The 19186-nt window shown below is 41.3% G+C and overlaps 1 protein-coding gene across 2 annotated transcripts; it reads left to right on the top strand.

The window, feature by feature from the left end:
• Positions 1 to 6855: 6855 nt before the first annotated feature.
• Positions 6856 to 16578, top strand: DEFB119 (defensin beta 119). 2 transcript variants are annotated; one of them, XM_061437171.1, is made up of 2 exons: positions 6856 to 6941; positions 8090 to 8377. In XM_061437171.1, the coding sequence occupies exons 1-2, from the start codon at positions 6884 to 6886 to the stop codon at positions 8272 to 8274; spliced, it is 243 nt and encodes an 80-aa protein (XP_061293155.1). In that variant the 5' UTR covers positions 6856 to 6883; the 3' UTR covers positions 8275 to 8377. The 2 variants fall into 2 exon arrangements, with proteins under 2 accessions (XP_061293155.1, XP_061293154.1); XM_061437170.1 differs by lacking the exon at positions 8090 to 8377 and adding an exon at positions 16321 to 16578 and having other exon boundaries at positions 6858 to 6941.
• Positions 16579 to 19186: the final 2608 nt, after the last annotated feature.

The following is a 19186-nucleotide window of genomic DNA, read 5'->3' as shown; positions in this document are numbered from 1 at the left end:
GTAGCCCGCCTCCTAAACACACACTTTCATATGGCCTTGGCATTGGTATCACCTTTCTCTGAGCTACAGATGTTCACCTGGATACTTTACCTTCCTTGCTGGGGAAATGAGGAAATGATATAAATGTATGAGAGTGAGAAATGTCTGTAAAAGGTGGTGATTCTATGACTCTCATTTCTTTTACCTTTTTGTTATGTTATTAACAAGGTTGGTGGGAGGAATAAATGAGATCAGGTAAAAATACTTGCCCTGGGAACTTGATAATTGGTACTTCCCTCCTCCTCTCTACTGTGGGATTCAGGCTGTAGGAAGTGGGCAGTCCCTTCAAAAACTTCAAAATGCAACTTGTAAAGATTTCAAGGGTGGGTGGTGCCAGTCTCAGAGCACTGGCCAGGCCGGAATGTACCCATGTGGGAGGCATTACAAAGGCCAAGGCTACAGTTTGTTCTGGTCTTGGCGGGTCCCAGTAATACCATACAATAATCGGGGTCTAAGTTGACTCTGACCAAAGCTGGCCTCTTTCCCTGTCTCCTGCCACCTTCTCCCGCAGCGGCTTGAGCTTGGCCACCTCGACAGCCCCTGCTCCCTGTTCCCCCTCAGCCCCTTAGCCATGGCCCAGATTTCCCAGTTCAGCAGAAAAATCACGATGCAACTGTCACAGATGGAGCTCTAGGCCATGGCATTTGAAGATCTGAAAAGAAACACAGACGCAAATATATTCTCAGAAGTACACAAACACTTGCCCACATACCAGTTACACATCTACACACAAACTGCAGGCAACTACAAACATTCTTGCACATCCAAATACTCATGTATACAAAATACAAACAACACATGCACAAAATAAACATAAAAGATATATTTGAGCATACACAGCTATTTTTAGATTTTATATGTGTACACATTGAAGTTGAAATTGTTAGTCACTCAATCTTGTCTGACTCTTCGTGACCCCATGGTCTGTAGCCCACCAGGCCCCTTTTCCACGGAATTCTTCAGGCAAGAATACTAGAGTGGGTTGCAACTTCTTTCTCTAGGGGATCTTACTGACCCAGGGATTGAACTTGCGTCTCCTGCACTGCAAGCAGATTCTTTACCACCTGAGCCACTTACAATATAAAAAAAATGTAATACATAAATGCAGACACCCAAATGTGAATATGCCATAGCAATTAAACCAACTCTTTCAATTTCTCCTTATCTCAGTCAAGGCCATTTCTCTGAATCATTGCAGAACTTCTTGGACAATCTGTGTATACAAGGATTCATAGGTGGCTTATGAAATATTGCAAAGAGGAAGGGCCTGGAATCTGGGTTGGAATCCTCTGATTTATTTCAGTAATCACAGCAAATACTGCAGTCACTAAATGTCAGGTGGTGTTCTAAGTGCTTTATAGTATTCACTCATTTGATCTTCATTAACAACCTTAAGAAAAAAATGCTATTACTACCCCACTGTATAGCTGAGGAAACAGGTACAGAGTTAATGAAAATTTCCAAGATGATGCAACCAGGAATCTAACTTCAGAATACAAGTTTGTCAACATTTTGCAATGTTGTCTCATTCAATGCTGAGTTCTGCAGCATTGAAATAAACCATCTTTTTCACTGACTGATATCATTGAGGATACAGAGTAAGGTGCTCAGCTCCTAACCCTGAGCCAAACCCAACCCCTGGCATCTCCGTCACATAGCTGGATACTGCCCCCACGTTCCCTCATCCTGAGCAGCTCCACTGCCCACTGAGCAAATCCTGCCAACACCTACAGCCAGTGACCTTAAGCACAGAGTCCATGGTGCTGCCCAAGTAGCTTTCAAAATCAAGCAACAGTCAACTCTGGAAAAAGAATGTACTTCTGAAGAATGACACAAAACATGTTCTTAGGCTGAAGCGACAACAGGTTTTCAGATTTTTTGACTTTATCTTTGGCCTGTGCCTTGCCGGGATTCCTAAGGATGTACAGTTTTCCTATTGGGCTGTCCAGCCCTGGCCCTGCTCACAGGTTTTCCCTCTCAGACTCCGTCACACATGGTGGCTTCTCAAGACTATTCATTTCTATTCATTTTCTGCAAGTCCCATCTCTCCACCCCACCGAGGAATTTAGCTCCACTGTTACTGAGACTGTAGAAGCTGAACCCACTCAAGGTTCCCATTCCTTTCTCTCTCACCTCAAAACAAAGAAATTGGGACTTCCCTGGCTATCTAGTGGTTAAGAATCTGCCTGCCAATGCAGGGGACACAGATTCGATCCCAGGTCTTAGAAAATCCCACGTGCCATGGAGCAACAAAGCCCATGCTCTGCAGCAAGAGAAGACACTGCAGTGAGAAGCCCACGCACTGCAATGAAGAGTACCCCCCGCTTGTGGCAAACAGAGAAAGCCTGTGTGCAGTGAGGCTGACCCAGTGCAGCCAAAAATAAATAAATAAATATTAAAAAGAAAAACAAAGAAATTGTAAGTAAAGTGTGTTATTACCAGTCATGCGCTGCACTAAACACTGGGTAGACATTTTTAACCACTTAAAGGACACAGCAAACCATCAGGTACATATGATTATCATCCCCAAATTGGTTAAACAATTTGCCCATGCTCACTGCATCAGTTAGGGTTTTTAGCAAATGAAACTTTGACTATTTGGCAGCTCAGAGGATGCATGGAGTCAAGCTGAGAAAATGGTGGGGTAGATGGAGCCAAGGGGAAGAATCAGCCTTCAGACCCAGTAGTGAGGATAGAGCTGCTGTTGAACACCATTGTTTGGGACCCTGAACTCCACTCCTCGTTACTATGCTTCCCTACTGACCAGGGCACTGGCTTTCATTGTGGGTGGGTTCTTTTGCTAAGATAAGCCCTCCACTGTTACCGCTTTCTGGAATCCCAAGCACTCGATTCAAAGAACAGAAAGGGAATCTAATTGGCTGAGCCTAGGCCACGTGCTCACACCTCAGCTGCAAGAGAGGCAGGAAAACAAGTATTTGAACAATGGGAGGTGACACTGTCCCTCCACAAGACCGCTATGGTGACAGGATTCCCTCCAAATGGGAAGATGAGACAAGATGAGACTGTCATGAACGGTAGACAAGACAAAAAACCCCAAACAGACAAATCTTTACAGTAGTCACATAGAGAGCAGCTCACAGAGGTGGATTTGAATTTAGGTTTGTTTGACAAAAAAAGGGCTTCCCTGATTGCTCAACTGGTAAAGAATCCACCTGCAATGCAGGAGACCCTGGTTCGATTCCTGGATTGGGAAGATCTGCTGGAGAAGGGATAGGCTACCCACTTCAGTATTCTTGGGCTTCCCTTGTGGCTCAGCTGGTAAAGAATCCACCTGTAATGCGGGAGACCTGGGTTCGATCTCTGGGTTGGGAAGATCCCCCGGAGAAGAGAAAGGCTACTCACTCCTATATTCTGGCCGGGACAATGCCATGGACTTCAGTCCATGGGGTCACAAAGAGTTGGATACAAACTGAGTGACTTTCACTTTCACTTTTGACATATAAGTTTCAGGTTTTAAGAGCAATGCTATGAAGTCATTCTATAAACCCCCTTTCTTTCAAAAGAAAGAAAAGTCTGTTAAGGTCCAGTGTTTTTATCTAATTCTTTGACTCCATTCCCGTTGGCTTGTCTAGAATTTTTCTCCACCAGAAACCCTGTTTTCTTTCATATTTTCAATATCTCTTGTTATACAGTGTATTTCACCTCAGCTTAAAAAATGATACATTTCCCACTCTTTACAAATATATTTCTTCAGGATCTTCCCCTTGATCTGGACCCTTTTGGAGACAGTTCTGAGTTTGAATCCTGACTGCCTCAGTGGCCCTGGTTTATTCATGTTATCCCCCGAGCCATGGCTTCATCCATAGTCATACATACCTTTTCCTTGAAAGGATTAACCCCAGATGATATTTAATACATAGTTGATGGTATTCTTATAAACAGTGGTTCCATCACGGCTGGGGGTGGGAATGGGTAGTAACTACAAATGGGTGTGAGGGATATTTTGGGGGTGATGGAAATTTTCAAGATTCGACTATAGTGACAGAGGTACAGCTCTGCATAATTCATTGCTTTGTACACTTAATGAGTGGATTTTATGGCATGTAAATTATACTTCAATAAACCTGTTATAAAATAAGGAGAGTCACAAGCAAGTGACCCTCATTTCTCTGATCTTACCTGTGCCTACTTTCTGTAGAAGCTCTTCAAAATTTTCTAGGCAAGAATCTCTAGAGGTTTCCTTTTGACTGGCTTCCTCACTTAGAAGGGACCCTTGCTATTCCAAGTCTGAAGAAACAATGGGAGACCAGGTTGTGGATAGAAGTACTATAACTGGGAGCCAGTCAGATCTGAGTTCAAATCCTGAAATCCCCATTTGGTCAGAGTTGGGCAAATTGCTTGTGCTTCTGTACTTTAGTGTCCAAGCTAGAACAACGAGGCAGGAACACTATTGGTGTTGTGAGGATGAAGTGAGACTATACTTGTGAAATACTTGTCACCAACCTAGCAGAGTGAAAGTGAAAGTTGCTCAGTTGTACCCGACTCTTTGTGACCCCATGGACTATATAGTCCGTGGAATTCTCCAGGCCAGAATGCTAGAGTGGGTAGCCATTCCCTTCTCCAGGGGATCTTCCCAACCCAGGGCTTGAACCCAGGTCTCCCGCATTGCAGGAGGATTCTTTACTGTCTGAGCTACCAGGGAAGCCCAACCTAGCAGAGGGTCAGTGCTAATTAGCTGGTTATTGTGGCCACTCCCATAGCTTGGGAGAGAGTGTCTTCTCTGAGGGCTCCAACTTTCAGTGGTGTTTTCCTTCTCTCACACCTTTTGTGTGAATCAGTTATGCATATATATGTATCCACTCTTTTTAAGATTCTATCCACATATAGGTCATTGCCGAATATTTAGTAGAGTTGCCTGTGCTACGCAGTAGGTTCTTATTAGTTATCTAGTTTATAACAGTGTATAGTATCTTAAAGGGTCCAGCTCTTATTCAGCTTCTTCTGAAGCTTGACTGAAGGGGCACAGTCCACATGCTTTCTCTACACTCTAGAATGACTCGAGTTGCCTCCCCTTTAGATTATTTCTTATAACCTTATTCAATGTGTAAGATATTTACTCAGTCTACAACATTTTTGAAGCACCTGCAATGTGCTAAGTGTGTCCGAAATTGCTAGCTCTTCTCTAGTATCTGTCTTCCCCTTCTTAGTAAGACAACCCCTGAACTTCAGCTAGCCATGGTTGCCCAGAATAAAGAAACTATTTCCAGCCTACCGTCCAGCTAGATATATCTGTTTGAATGAGCTCTGGCCAATGGACTGGAATGGAAGTGATGTGTGCAGATTCTGGATGGGATCCTTAAAGGAAAAATGGTGCACTTCATTTCCTTCTTTCTCTTCTTCCTGAGAACCAGAGCATCAAATGAAGCTGCCTGATAGGAATGGCACAGCATCAAATCAGAAGGAATCTTGTGCCCTACTTTTAATGGCATGGTTGTTAGTTTAGTCACTAAGTCGTGTCCAACTCTTTGTGACCCCTTGGACTGTAGCCCACCAGGCTCCTTTGTCAGTGGGATTTCCCAGACAAGCATACTAGAGTGGGTTGCCATTTCCTTCTCCAGGGGATCTTCCCAACCCAGGGATTCAACCCAGGTCTCCTGCATTGCAGCCTGGCTCTTTACCAATTGAGTTGCCAAGGAAGCCCTTGCTTTTAGTGATGAAGCTTTTTACATAAGAAAGAAATTTCTTTTACATAAGACAGAAATCAATGTCTGCCTCTTAGAATTACTGTTTGGGGAGATAATGTATTAAAACAGTTGAATTAATATCCTGATTAATACACCAGGTGATATTATTATGGGCACTGGAGTTGCAAAGCAAATTTCTGACATTCTAATGGGAGAGGCAAAGATTAGTCATGTAGAATAAATTGAAAAGGAACAAGTGACTATATGAAGGTCACAACACAAGTTATTATGATACAGAGTGACTGTGTGTGTGAGAGTACCCTTAATCTAAGGTGACCAGGAAAAGCCTCTCTGAGAAGTGACATTTAAGATGAGACTGAATGGTGAACAGGAGCCAGTCTGAAGGAAGAACTTTATAGGAAGAGCAAGTTATAAATGCTAAGGGTCTGAGCTGAGAATGAGATTGGCAAGTTCAAGGTTCAGAAAGACATACACGTGTGAATTTTCTGTTAGAAAGTTGAGAATAAGAATTTTTTAAAAATTAAATATTTGACTTAGGGACACAGGGCAGGGGGTGGGGAGTAAGGAGAGTGTGGGATGCATGAAGAGAGTAACATGGAAACATACATTACCATGTGTACAATAGATAGCCAATAGGAATTTGCTGTATGACTCAGGGAACACAAATTGGGGCTCTGTAACAACCTAGAGGGGTGGGATGCAGGGGGAAGTGGGAGGGATGTTCAAGAGGGAGGAGACACATGTATACCTATGGCTGATTCATGTTGATATTTGGCTGAAACCAACATGATACTGTAAAGCAATTATCCTTCAATTAAAAACAAATAAATTTAATTAAAAAAGGAAAAAAATTAAATGTGTCTTGATATGCATTAATTGATTAATCCCTTTGTGGATCTCAAAAGGCCAAACGGCTTTAATTTGCCTGTCTCCTTACTAGGAGAGAAAAGCCCTTTTGGCACGGATGCTGGCCGGTTTCCCACGCTCTCGTCTCGTTCTTTGCTGCAGAATCTGCTACACATTGTCCTTCGGCTTGTTTGATCTGATATAAATCCTCTTCTGCTGTAATTCACTGCCCACGGTCCTGCCAATGAAAACAAGACTCATCCCTGCAGAGGATAGCTCTATTCTCCATAGCCTGCAGCACAACCACGTCCTTCTCCTGTGACCTTCCAGTCATGAAGTTTCTTTTCCTGTTTCTTGCCATCCTTCTGGCCATGGAACCAGTGGTATCAGGTAATTCGGGTGTCTCTCAAATGTCTGGGATCTTGGTCATAAATGTCTCTCCTTCCTCTTCCCCCTCACTGTGGACAGCATCTGAAGCCCTTTCTCAATTCATGTGGTTTTGGGACGTTTTCTCATAATCATCTCATGTTCACATCTCTCCCTGATTTTTTTTTTTTTTTTTCTGCCAAGGTAGGGGGATGGAGATATTTGGAGTACCTAACACTGAAGGGAAGGCTGGTATTCTGCTGGCATCATGGAGGAGGGCTTAGGGGTAAAGGGTCTGGTGCGGGTTGGGGACTTCTTAGGGGTTTGGGAGATTACATTGAAGGTTGAGGGTGAGTTGTGATGGGGTGGCAAGACTTTGGATCGGAGTGATAGTGGGAAAATGAGGAAGAGCCAGAGGCGAGGAGTTGGGCTTCCTTGATGGTTTGGAGTAGGCTGGAGGGGGTATGGAATTTTGAGTTGAGTGGATTTGGTGTTGGGAATTAGATTGGGGCTTGGACTGAGGTTGAGAGTTGGTACTGGATGGTGCCCGGGTGCCTGAGGTTCAGCTAGGTGATGGAATGCTGCTTAGGATTGAAGTTGGTGACTTGATTAGACTTGGGTTTGACTGGGAGTTAGGGCTCCAGGGGCATTGAGTTGGGTAAAGCTGGGAGTTCTAATTAAAATTGGCCTGGGTATTTGAGTTTGAATTGGTCAAGGAGGATTGGAGATTGAGTTGGGTTGGAGTTGGGATTTGTTGGGTTCAAGCTAGACAACTGATAAAGAGCTGAATCTGTGGAAATGTGAGGGACTCTCTTCCATTCCCTAATAAGACAGATGTTCACTGTTCTTTTCCCATCATTCCCAAGCTCTGTTAGGTGGGAACTTTATTGGCATCATTTGATCTCAAAGTTAGGAGCAGGAGGTGGGGGGATAGGAAGACAGAAATGTGAGATTATGAAAAAGGCTTTCTTAAAACCCTTGAGTTCCCAACCTTGGAAAAATTGCCTCAATTCTCTCCCCTTGTGAGGTCTCTTCTCTCCCTTCCTTGGACTGGGTCTAGCATTAACTCTCTCCCTCCACTCCTCCCCTGAACTCCTACACCTCCTCTGCTTCCCCTTGTCTATCCAGCTGAGGAATACTAACATCTACTTAATGGGTGTTCCTATGTCCAGAGGAAGAATGTTGGATGAAGGGAAAATGCCGGTTGGTGTGCAAAAATGATGAAGACAGTGTCACACGCTGCTCAAATCGTAAACGATGCTGTATCCTTAGTCGTTATTTGACAATCGTACCAATGACAATTGATCGAATCCTCCCTTGGACCACTCCTCAAGTGAAACAAGAAGGAGACAGTTAAGGCCAAACTTGTCAACACAGGGAAGATACATGGAAATCGTGGATAGAGATGACTTTGTTTCCTGTTCTTTAGTTCCTACATTCCATTAAAACTTGCAAATCTGTTTCTTGTGTCTGTCAATCATGAGGAATGATACTCCAAATGGATTGAGGGTGGGGAAATGGCAGGAAGGGTGTTAAGAGTTAGCAAAGAGATGTCTCTGGGGCTTGGCTGTGGCAGTTGGGTAATTATTGCAGTTCTGAACATAATTCTTCATCTGCCAGCTGCAGGGAAGGCTATTGGAGCTGGAATGGACTGAAGAGCATGTGTGGGAAGCCAAGAGACTTAATCCGTAGTGAGTGGGAGCCTCTTTAGGCTGAGACAGTTGGCCTGGTTTTGGAGTGAATGAGCTGGGGTGGACAGGGACTTAGCTGAGCCCAAATCCTTGGATTTCTAGGGAAGCTGGCTGACATGCCTTTTGATGCTCAAGAGACCACAGCCCAAAGAATCAGAAGGTTTCCAAGTACTAAAGAAGGATAAAGCACATAAATTTACTCATTGAAATGATAACTCAGCTTCATTTCCCATGGCTGCTGCTCACAGACTTTCTCTTTCAGCTTTTACCATCCTCCCCTGCCCCTCCTGCTGCCTTGGTCCATGGTTCCCCTTCACCTTGTCCCCATCACTAGGCTCATCTCTGTGATAAACTCCTTCTCATCCTTCAAAGCCCAACTAATGCCCCTACCATTAAAAATGTGCACAGGAGCTCTGTCTCACTGTTTCTTAATGATTACAATAACAGTAGCTATAAAATAGTTGTCATTGACACTTCTTATGTGCCAGGCACAGTGATGGGTGCTTATAGACCTGAAATCATCCTATTCTTACACAACCCTCTTAGTATCCCTATCTTACTGATGCAGAAACTGAGGTCTAGAGAGGTGATATAATCAGCCAAGGTTGCGCAACATTAAGATAGAGGTGTTCAAATTGAATTCTGACTGGCTTCACAAAGTGTTCATCTTTTTTTACTTTTTAATTTTAGATATGTTGCTTTTATTTAAAAGAATAACTGCTTGACAAACTCTTAAGTCAAAGTTTGAACCAAACTCACTCCTCTGAAATAACTCTGTGAGGTTGGTATCTGCAGAGCCGCGGGGACCAACACAGTCCTTTCTTCCAGGTTGTTTTCAGATGCCCACAGCAAGCCATTCTTAGGGCACGCATTGTGTTCTTGTGTAATTATTCGTCACTGTTCCCTTCTCACTAATGCCCAAGTACACACACACCAGATGGAAAGCCTTGGGGGTTGAGATCACTCTTATTTACATCAGTATGCCTGTTGTTAAGCCCAGCACTTGGGTCAGATTTGACATAGTGGGTCCTGGGTGAATGAATAGGTGAATTATGAATTCACATGTGAAAGTACAAGTGGATTTGGTGTGTGGGGGTAGTTTTATAAATAGCTGCTACATCAAGCATCATTCAGGGTGGGATCCTTTCTGGGTTAGAGGGATCAGAGTCCCACTGTCTCAGGTGAATTTGGCTCCAGCTGGCATATTAGGAAGGTTGCAGAGCAGCTCTAGAGCCTTGCTCAAGGGGATTCTTACAATTTATTCATTAGTTTGCTCTTAAAATACACAGGTTTCACAGTTAGAAAGGGAAGAGCCTAGGGATTCCCCAATACCTGGGGCCTGGTGTTAACTTCTTCACACACAGACAGTCATACTCTCACCAAATTAATTCACTATGAGGCATGGCTTTTTCACTCAGTCAACAACATTTATTAAGAACCTCCTCTGTACTTTAGGTAGAGACAGCCATGGGGAGTGATACGATGGTGGGATGAAAAAAGGGCTTGGAACTCACTGTTGAGTCACCATAAGTCTTCAGAAGACACATAACTCTCTTGTCTGAATCTCTGAACTTGAGTCTCTGGGGTCTGGGCATGTGAAATTTTGAAAATTCTCTTAGATTATTCTTTTGGGAAATAAAACCCTAGACCCCACAACTCCCCGTCCTGTATTCCATATAGCTCCCAAACTATGAGAATCTCTGGCCTAGGCAACTTTCCTCTGTCTTCCCATTTCACAGATTGGGAAACTGAGGCCCAAGGAGGAAAAGTGATCCATTTTCAGAAGTGGGTCCAAGACAATACTGGGATAAATATGCAGATTTTCTCTGGCTGCTGGTGAGAGGGCTGCGGGGACATTGAAGGTGATGTTAGGTTGCCATGGTGATAAGAGAGCAGTGGGGCACACTGATGGGGGCTAGTAGGAGTGCAGGTGCTAAGAGGTGCAAAGACCCCAACAAAAGCTTTGAGGGTAGTTTGAGCACTTTTGAAACTTCTTTCTGGAGTGCCATGGCCTTTCTCCAGGGGAGAAAGGTTGAAGCAGGCTGGCCTGCTTGCTTTACCATGTCAAAAGCACTCTTCTGTGTACACTTTTGGGTGTAAATCTCACATTGGCCCTTCTTCTCAAGGAAAATGGAAAGGGATCTTTTCTCCGGGGATATGGCAGAAAGAATTGTTTTTGCTTTTGGAAGGCCTACTTGAATCTTTCTTTTTATTCCTTGTAGGCTGAGAGATGAAGAGGCAGAGTAGAAACGTTGGCAGGGGAGAGCAGAGCCCCCTGGGGTGGGGGGGTTGACCTGGCAGCTGTAGAAGCATTGTGATCCCAAAGCAAGGAAGACTGGGTGTCCATCCTGGACTTTTTTTTCAGGTTGATACATAGGCCTGCTGGTATAACATCAGCTCAAGTCAGCCTCTGTTTGTACAGCAGTACAACTGATACTGGTGCAATGAATGTGCCAACTTTCATGACATTTTATCACAAGTCATAATAATGTGACCATTATTATGATCAAGATTACAGAACCCTTCTGTCACCAAAAAGATCTCCCTCCTGCTATTCCTTTCTAGTGGCACAGACTCTCCTCTTTGCCCTCACCTTCTGTCACTACCCCTAATCCCTGATAACTACTAATCTGTTTCCCATCTCTATAATTTTGTCATTTCAAGACTTGTATAAATGGAATCATATTTGATCTTTTGAGACAGACTTTTTTTTCACTCAACATTATGTTCTTGAGATCTACCCAAATTATATGGATCAATGGTTCATTCCTTTTAATTCTGGGGAGTTCTAGACAGTGCATTAAGGCAAGAAAAGGAAATAAAAGGTATATAGATTAGAAAAGAAGGAAAAAACTGTATTTGCAGGTGTCATAATGATTTATGCAGAAAATACAAGAGAATCTATGAAAAAATCTAGAACCAATGAGTAAGTTTAGTAAGGTCACAGGATACAAGATAAACATACAATGTTAGTTGTATTTCTAATGATGATACTACCTAAAGCAATCTATAGATTCAGTGGAATCCCTATCAAATTACCAGTGGTATCTTTCACAGAATTAGAACAAAAAATTTCTCAATTTGTATGGAAACACAAAAGACTCCACATAGCCAAAGCAATCTTGAGAAAGAAAAATGGAGCTGGAAGAATCAACCTTTCTAATTTCAGACTATACTACAAAGTTACAGTCATCAAGACAGTATGTATTGGCACAAAAACAGAAATATAGACCAATGGAACAAGATAGAAAGCCCAGAGATAAAACCACACACTTCTGGGCACCTTATCTTTGACAAATGAGGCAAGACAATACAATGCAGAAAAGATAGTCTCTTCAACAAGTGGTGCTGGGAAAACAGGACAGCTACATGTGGAAGAATGAAATTAGAACACGTCCTAACACCATACATAATGATAAGCTCAAAATGGATTAAAGACCTAAATGTAAGACCAGAAACTATAAAACTCTTAGATGAAAACATAGGCAGAAGACTTTTCAACATAATTCATAGCAAGGTCATCTATGATCCACCTCCCAGAGTAACAGAGATAAAAGCAAAAATAAACAAATAGAACCTGAAAGTGAAAGTGTTAATTGCTCAGTCATGTCCAACTCTTTGTGACCCCATAGGTTGCAAAGCCTATGGGGGTCCCCCATAGGCTAGAGGAACCCCTCCAGGTTCCTCTGTTCATAGGATTCTCCAGGCAAGAATACTAGAGTAAGTAGCCATTCTCTTCTCCAGAGGATCTTCCCAACCCAGGGACTGAACTGGGGTCTCCTGCATTATAGGTGGATTCTTTACCATATGAGCCACCAGGGAAGCCCATAAATGGAACCTAATTAAACTTAAAAGCTTTTGCACAGCAAAGGAAACTGTAAACAAGATGAAAAGACAACATATGAGAGACAACAGAATGAGAGACAATAATTGCGAATGAAACAGCTGACAAAGGATTAATCTTCAAAATATATAAGCAGCTTATGCAGCTCAACATCAGAAAAACAAACAACCCAATCAAAAAATGGGCAGAAGACCTAAACAGACATTTTTTCCAAAGAAGACATCTAGATGGCTAATAAACACATGAAAAAAAAATGCTCAACAATGCTTATTATTAGAGAAATGCAAAGCAAAACTATAGTGAAGCATCACCTCACACCAGTCAGAATGCCCATCATAAAAAAATCTACAAAAAATACATGCTGGAGAGGATTTGGAGAAAAGGGAACCCTCCTGCACTGTTGATGGGAATGTAAATTGATCCAGCCACTATGGAGAACAGTATGGAGATGCCTAAAAATCTAGGAATAAAACTACCATATGACCCAGCTGAGAAAGCCTCAATTTAAAAATACATATGTATTCCAATGTTCATTGCAACACTATTTACAATAGCCAGGACATGGAATCAAACTAGATGTCCATTGACAGATGAATGGATAAAGAAGTTGTAGTACATATATACAGTGGAGTATCAACCATAAAACAGAACAAATTTGAGTCAGTTCCAGTGAGGTGGATGAACCTAGAGTCTATTGTATGGAATGAAGTAAGTCAGAAAGAGAAAAACAAATATTGTATATTAACAGATATATATGGAATCTAGAAAAATGGTAGTGATGAACTTATTTGCAGGGCAGGAATAGAGACCCAGACATGGAGACAGACTTCTGGACACAGTGAGGGAAGGAGAGGGTGGGACAAACTGAAAGAGTGGCCATTCTTTACCATATGAGTCACCAGGGAAGCCCATAAATGGAGTCTAATTAACCTTAAAAGCTTTTGCACAGCCAAGGAAACTGAACAAGATGAAAAGACAACCCTCAGAATGAGAGAAAATGGATTAATCTTCATTTTTATATACATTACCATTTGTAATATATACATTACCATTTGTAAAATATCATATACATTATCATTTGTAAAATGGGTTTTCCAGGTGGCGCTAGTGGAAAAGAATCTACCTGCCAATGCAGGAGATGTAAGAGATGCAAGTTTGATCCCTGGGTTGGGAAGAGCCCCTGGAGAAGGGCACGGCAACCCACTCCAGTATTCTTGCCTAGAGAATCCCATGGACAGAGGAGCCTGGCGGGCTACAGTCTGTAGGGTCACAAAGAGTAGGACACGACTGAAGCAACTTAGCATACATGCATGCATTTGTAAAACAGATAGCTAATGAGAAGTTGCTGTATACCACAGGGAGCTCAGCATGGTGCTCTGAGACAACCTAGAGGAGTGGGATAGTGTGGGAGGTGGGAGGGAAGTTCTAGAGGGAGGGGACACGTGTATACCTATGGCTGATTCCTGTGGATGTGTGGCAGAAATGAACATAACATTGTAAAGAAATTATTCTCCAATTAAAAATAAATAAATTTTTAAAATTAGTTATATTGCTATGTTCTATCACAGATCATATGAACACTGAAATTAAAAAGACATCAGTCACAATCACTCCAAAAAATAAGATGCTTAAGTGAATATCTAATAAAACATGTACAGAAATTGTACTGAAAATTACAGAATGTAGATAAAAAATCAAAAAAGATATAAATAAATGAAGACACACTGTGATTATAGATTGTAAGATTCAGCTAGGAAAGATGTAAATTCTCCTTAAATTTATAGATCCGTTTTATACAATTTCTATCAAAATTCCAATAAGGTTTATTGTGGATATAGATAAGATTGTCTGCTCTATATTTCATCTGTAGAGAAATTGGCAAAGAAATGAGAATGGCTAAAACAAAGAACAAATGTGGAGAAATTATTCTACCAGATTTCAAGACTTACATAGCTAAAGTAACCAAGACTGTGTGGTCATGGTGGAGAGATAGACACACAGTTCAATTGAACAGAAAGAGCCCTACACAAGGGCAACCAACTGATATTTCACAAACGTGCAAAAGTAATTCAATAGAAGAAAATGTCTTTTTCAATAAATATTGCTGGAGCAATTGGAAGTCTGTAGGCAGAGAAAAAAGGCTCTCAACCTAAACCTAACAAGTTACACAAAAATTAACCCAAAGTGTATCATAGATTTAAAAGTAAAATGTAAACTTCTGGAAGAAAACACAGGAAAAATATTCGGACCTAGGGCTAGGTGAAGAGTTCTTAGAGATGAAGAGCATAATCCATAAAAGAAAAAAAAATAGATTCAATCAAAATTTAAAACTTTCACTCTGTGAGATCCTATGAAAAGGACAGATGAAAAGACAAATTAAAAATTGGAAAAAAAATTGGGTGAAATATTTGCAAACCACATATGTGACAAAGAACTTGTATCTAGAATATAGAAACAACTCTCAAAACTCAACAGAAAAACGTACACAATTCAACTGGAAGAAAAACGTGAAAAGATATTTCACTAAAGAGGTTATACGGATGGCAAAGGAGCACATGAAAAGATGCTCAACATCACTAGCAATTAGAAAAATGCAAATTAAATTAAGACCACAATGAGATTCCTTACATATCTATCAGAACAATTAAAATTAAAAATAGTGACAATACCAAATGCCAGCCATGATGCAGAGAAACTGATTCTTTTATACATCACTTTAGTGAATGTTAAATGGTACAACCACACTCTAGAAAATAGTTTGGCAGTTTAAAAAAAAAAAAACTAAACTAAATATATAATAACTATACCACACAGCAAATGTACTCTTGGGCATATATTCCAGAGAAATGAAAATGTAGTTCCACAAACCTATAGACAAGTGTTTATAGCAGCTTTATTTATTTTAAGGTATTCACTAAAACGGGTTTTATTTTTTTAAGCCAGTTTTAGGTTCACAGCAAAATTGAGAAGAAGGGACAGAAATTTCCCATACGCTGTCTGCCCTTACTCATTCAAGGCTCCTCTATTATAACATCTGCCACCAGAGTTGTGCATTTATTACAATTGACATATCTACATTAACCCATCATAATCACCCAAGTCCATAATTTCACATGAAGATTCACTCTTGGGATTGTACATTCTGTGGATTTGGACAAATGTATATTGACATGAATCCACTATTATAGTATCACATAGACTATTTTCACCACCCCCCACATCATCGGTGCCCTACATACTCATTCTTCCCCCATTCCAACCCCTGGCAACCAATGACCTTTTAATCATATACTTTTCCAGAAAGTCACATAACTGGAATTATACAGTAGGTAGGCTTCTTGGTTCAGCTTCTTTCACTTAGTGATGTGCATTTAAGCTTCCTCTGTGTCTATTCATAGCTTGATAGCTCTTTTTTTTTTTTTTTCGAGCTGAACAATATCCCATTGTCTGGATGTGTCTTAGTTTATCTTCTCACCTACTGAAGGGCATCTTGGTTGCCTCCAAATGTTGTCATTTATGAATAAAGCTGTGTGCAGATTTTTGTCTGGACATAAAGTTTCAAGTCCTTTGGGTACAGAACAAGGAGTTCAATTGTAGGATCACATGGGTAAGAATATGCTTAGTTTTGTAAGAAACCACCAAGCTATACCATTTTTCTTTCTCACCATCAATGAGTGAGGCTTCCTATTGCTCCGCTTCCTTGCCACATTTACTGTTTTCAATAGTCTGAGTTTGGGTCACTTTAACGGGTGTGAAATGATACTTATTACTGTTTTAGCTCTTTACGCTTTCACTATGCTCCCTGACTTGTCAGATTTGTTACTGCTAAATAGAAATTAACTATCTGTATTTTTTTTTTTTTGGCCAGGCAGACGTCACATGCTTCGATGCATGGGTGACTTGGGAATCTGTAGACCTGCTTGCAGACAGTCTGAAGAGCCCTACCTCTATTGCAGAAATTATCAGCCCTGCTGCCTCCCTTTCTATGTAAGGATAGACATTTCTGGCAAAGAAGGGAAAAATGACTGGAGCCGAGAGAATCGCTGGCCAAAAGTATCTTGAGTGTTAGTGGTCCACTATCCTCAACCTGCTGCCAATACTCCTTTATTAAAATTCGTGCACCTGCCACTCTTGTGTGTTTCTCATCCATTGGAAAATATAGTGAGAGATTAAGTTTTGCATGGTAAGATATCTTTCCTATTCTGGGTTGCCATTTCCTTCTCTGGGGGATCTTCCCAATCCAAGGGTTGAATCCATGTCTCCTGTGGCTCCTACATTGGCAGGTGGATTTTTTTCTTTTTTAAGCACTGAAACACCTGGGAAGTCTTTTAGGTCACTATCCAACTAATTTACTCAGATACAGGAAAATGCAAAGATTAGAGCCCCAAACTGTAAAAAGGGAGGGAAAGTGAATGTTGCTCAGTCATATCCAACTCTTTGTGACCCCATGGACTATACTGTCCATGGAATTCTCCAGGCCAGAATATTGGAGGGGGTAGCCATTCTCTTCTCCAGGAGATCTTCCCAACCCAGAGATCGAACCTAGGTTTCCTGCATTGAAGGTAGTTCTTTACCTGCTGAGCCACAAGGGAAGCCCCTCAGATTGTAAAACACACAAAGAAATAAGGCACCGTGAATTTCAGTTAGCAGAAACCAAAGACCAGAGATTCAGCCTTTCAAAGACTTAAAATATTAGAAGTAGAAGTATGTGGTACTTTCATGGACCTTTCTGAGAAGAGATAGGGTGTGAATATATGTTTGTGCCAACAGGGGGAGACAAAGCTTTCAGCAATAAGGTGGACAAAAGGACCCACCTTTTCACCCCTAGTTAAGGGATCATCCCAGTCCTTGGATGTCCGTATGTGAATAAGGCTTGGTTAAGGAAACGGGTCTATGAAGCCAGCTTTTCAATAACTTCTATTCCAACCTTCAAGCAACTGGGGTAAAAAGGAGTTCTCATAGCTCATACCTGAGCTAGCCAGTTTCCTACAGTGAGTGATAATGTTAAGGCATTTATAAAATGCATCCTTTCATCTGAGGTATCTGCTGTTATAAAGAAAGCCTTTGGTGTCCTAGAACTACTCTCCTAAACACAAGGACTTGGAATTTTTATTGTCACCATTTATGCTGCCATCAAGAGGCAGGACTAACACAAGGAATGCCTCTGGTATTCCAAAACACTTGTTGAGAAGGCAGAAGGACAAATGGAAAGATCAGAGTTGGAATACTTCAAGTAATTAAGGCTGTGCATAGGTAAACTACAAACTAGAAACACTAAAAATTGATTAAAACTTGTGGAAATAATTTGAAATTTCAAGAAAAGCACCAAAGAGTTTATCCACTGGAAATGCTGGAGATTTGGGGGACTTCTTTACCCAGCCTTTTACTCTAGAATTACACATTGATGGAAGGTGGGAGTGGGTGACTGTGATATTTTTCAGTGTGTTGATCTATACGACTTAAGCTATCACTTTGAAGATAGGGAGAGTGATGGTCAAGAGGAAATCGTGAGCTTTGAAGAACATATGGGAGAGAAATATGGTTTCCAGGGCTGGGTCAGACTTTTAATCTTCTTTATTCCTGTTATTTATTCCCAGTAGGTTGAAGTAGATGCTACTGATGCAATTCTATCCATAGCCTCTTCTTCCCAACCATTCGTGGATGGGGAAGAAGTGATAGTTTCCTTGACGAAAACCACTAGTCCTTGCCGTGAAACACAGCAGGATTGACGATTCTTACATACTGCTGTTGCTACTTCATCAGCAGCGCATTTTTTCTTGCAGTGCCCTGAGTTGTTCCAGCATCTTCTTCTACCACCATAGGCTGAAAAATAAAAGGAAAGATCACTGATTTTAGGTTTGAGGCTTTCAACTTAACAAGCATGACTGTATATTTGGCAACCAGCAACTTGCAAGATTCCCAGCTCAGGCCTGGTAAATACCATGTTTCTAAAAATACCTGTTCCAAACCTCATATCTGCCCATTTAAAAATTTTTTCTGAATGTAGAGATGCATCTTGCATCTCATAAATAAAAAGCAGCGTGAAGCAATCTGCATAACACAAGTTCATCCTGTCGTAGGTGTGATAGGGTTATTTGCATTGCTCATACCCCGCGCGGCTAAATTTCTTTGAATGCATTCAAAATATACATTCAAATAAGTATATAAAATGTATCTCTGTACTTTAAAAATAATAAAATGAATGCCCATATACCTGCATTCTGATTAAGAAATAGAACATTACTAGACCCTTAGAATGGGCTTTCCTGGGGGCTCGGTGGTAAAAAGTCTGCCTGCCAATGTAGGAGATGCAGGTTTGATTGGGAAGATCCCCTGGAGAAGCAAATGGCAACCCACTCCAGTATTTTGACCTGGGAAATCCCAGGAAGGAGACCAGAGGGATAGGACAGAGGAGACCAGAGGGCTACAATTCATGGGGTTGCAGAGTCAGGCACGACTGAGCAACTGAGAAATAGGACCTCAGAACAGTGTAGATATTCCTAAGTGAGATGCTTCATTTGCTCAAATTTGAGGCCAGTACTTCTTACCCTTTGTAATTTTCATACAAATCATAGAAGTCTTGGTAAAATGCAATTTTTATTTCAGTTGATGGGAAAACACCTGAGTTTCTGCTTTTCTAACAATCTTCTAGAAGATGTCAGTACTACTAGTCCATGGACTACATCTTATGTAGCAAGGTTTCAGGCCATTAAAAAAACCTTATTAAGTTCTTT

This window comes from Bos javanicus, chromosome 13 (genome assembly GCF_032452875.1).
Source record: "Bos javanicus breed banteng chromosome 13, ARS-OSU_banteng_1.0, whole genome shotgun sequence".
Taxonomy (NCBI): Eukaryota; Metazoa; Chordata; class Mammalia; order Artiodactyla; family Bovidae; genus Bos; species Bos javanicus.
The sequence above is the reverse complement of the archived record's forward strand: the minus strand, read 5'-3'. Positions and strand labels throughout refer to the sequence as shown.

What these genes read in the sequence shown, in the direction of transcription:
- DEFB119 (XM_061437170.1), top strand. Translation starts at nt 6,884, where the DNA reads ATGAAGTTTCTTTTCCTGTTTCTTGCCATCCTTCTGGCCATGGAACCA. An exon ending in CATGGAACCAGTGGTATCAG is followed by an intron (nt 6,942 to 16,320) that starts GTAATTCGGGTG and finishes TTTTTTGGCCAG; the next exon opens with GCAGACGTCACATGCTTCGA.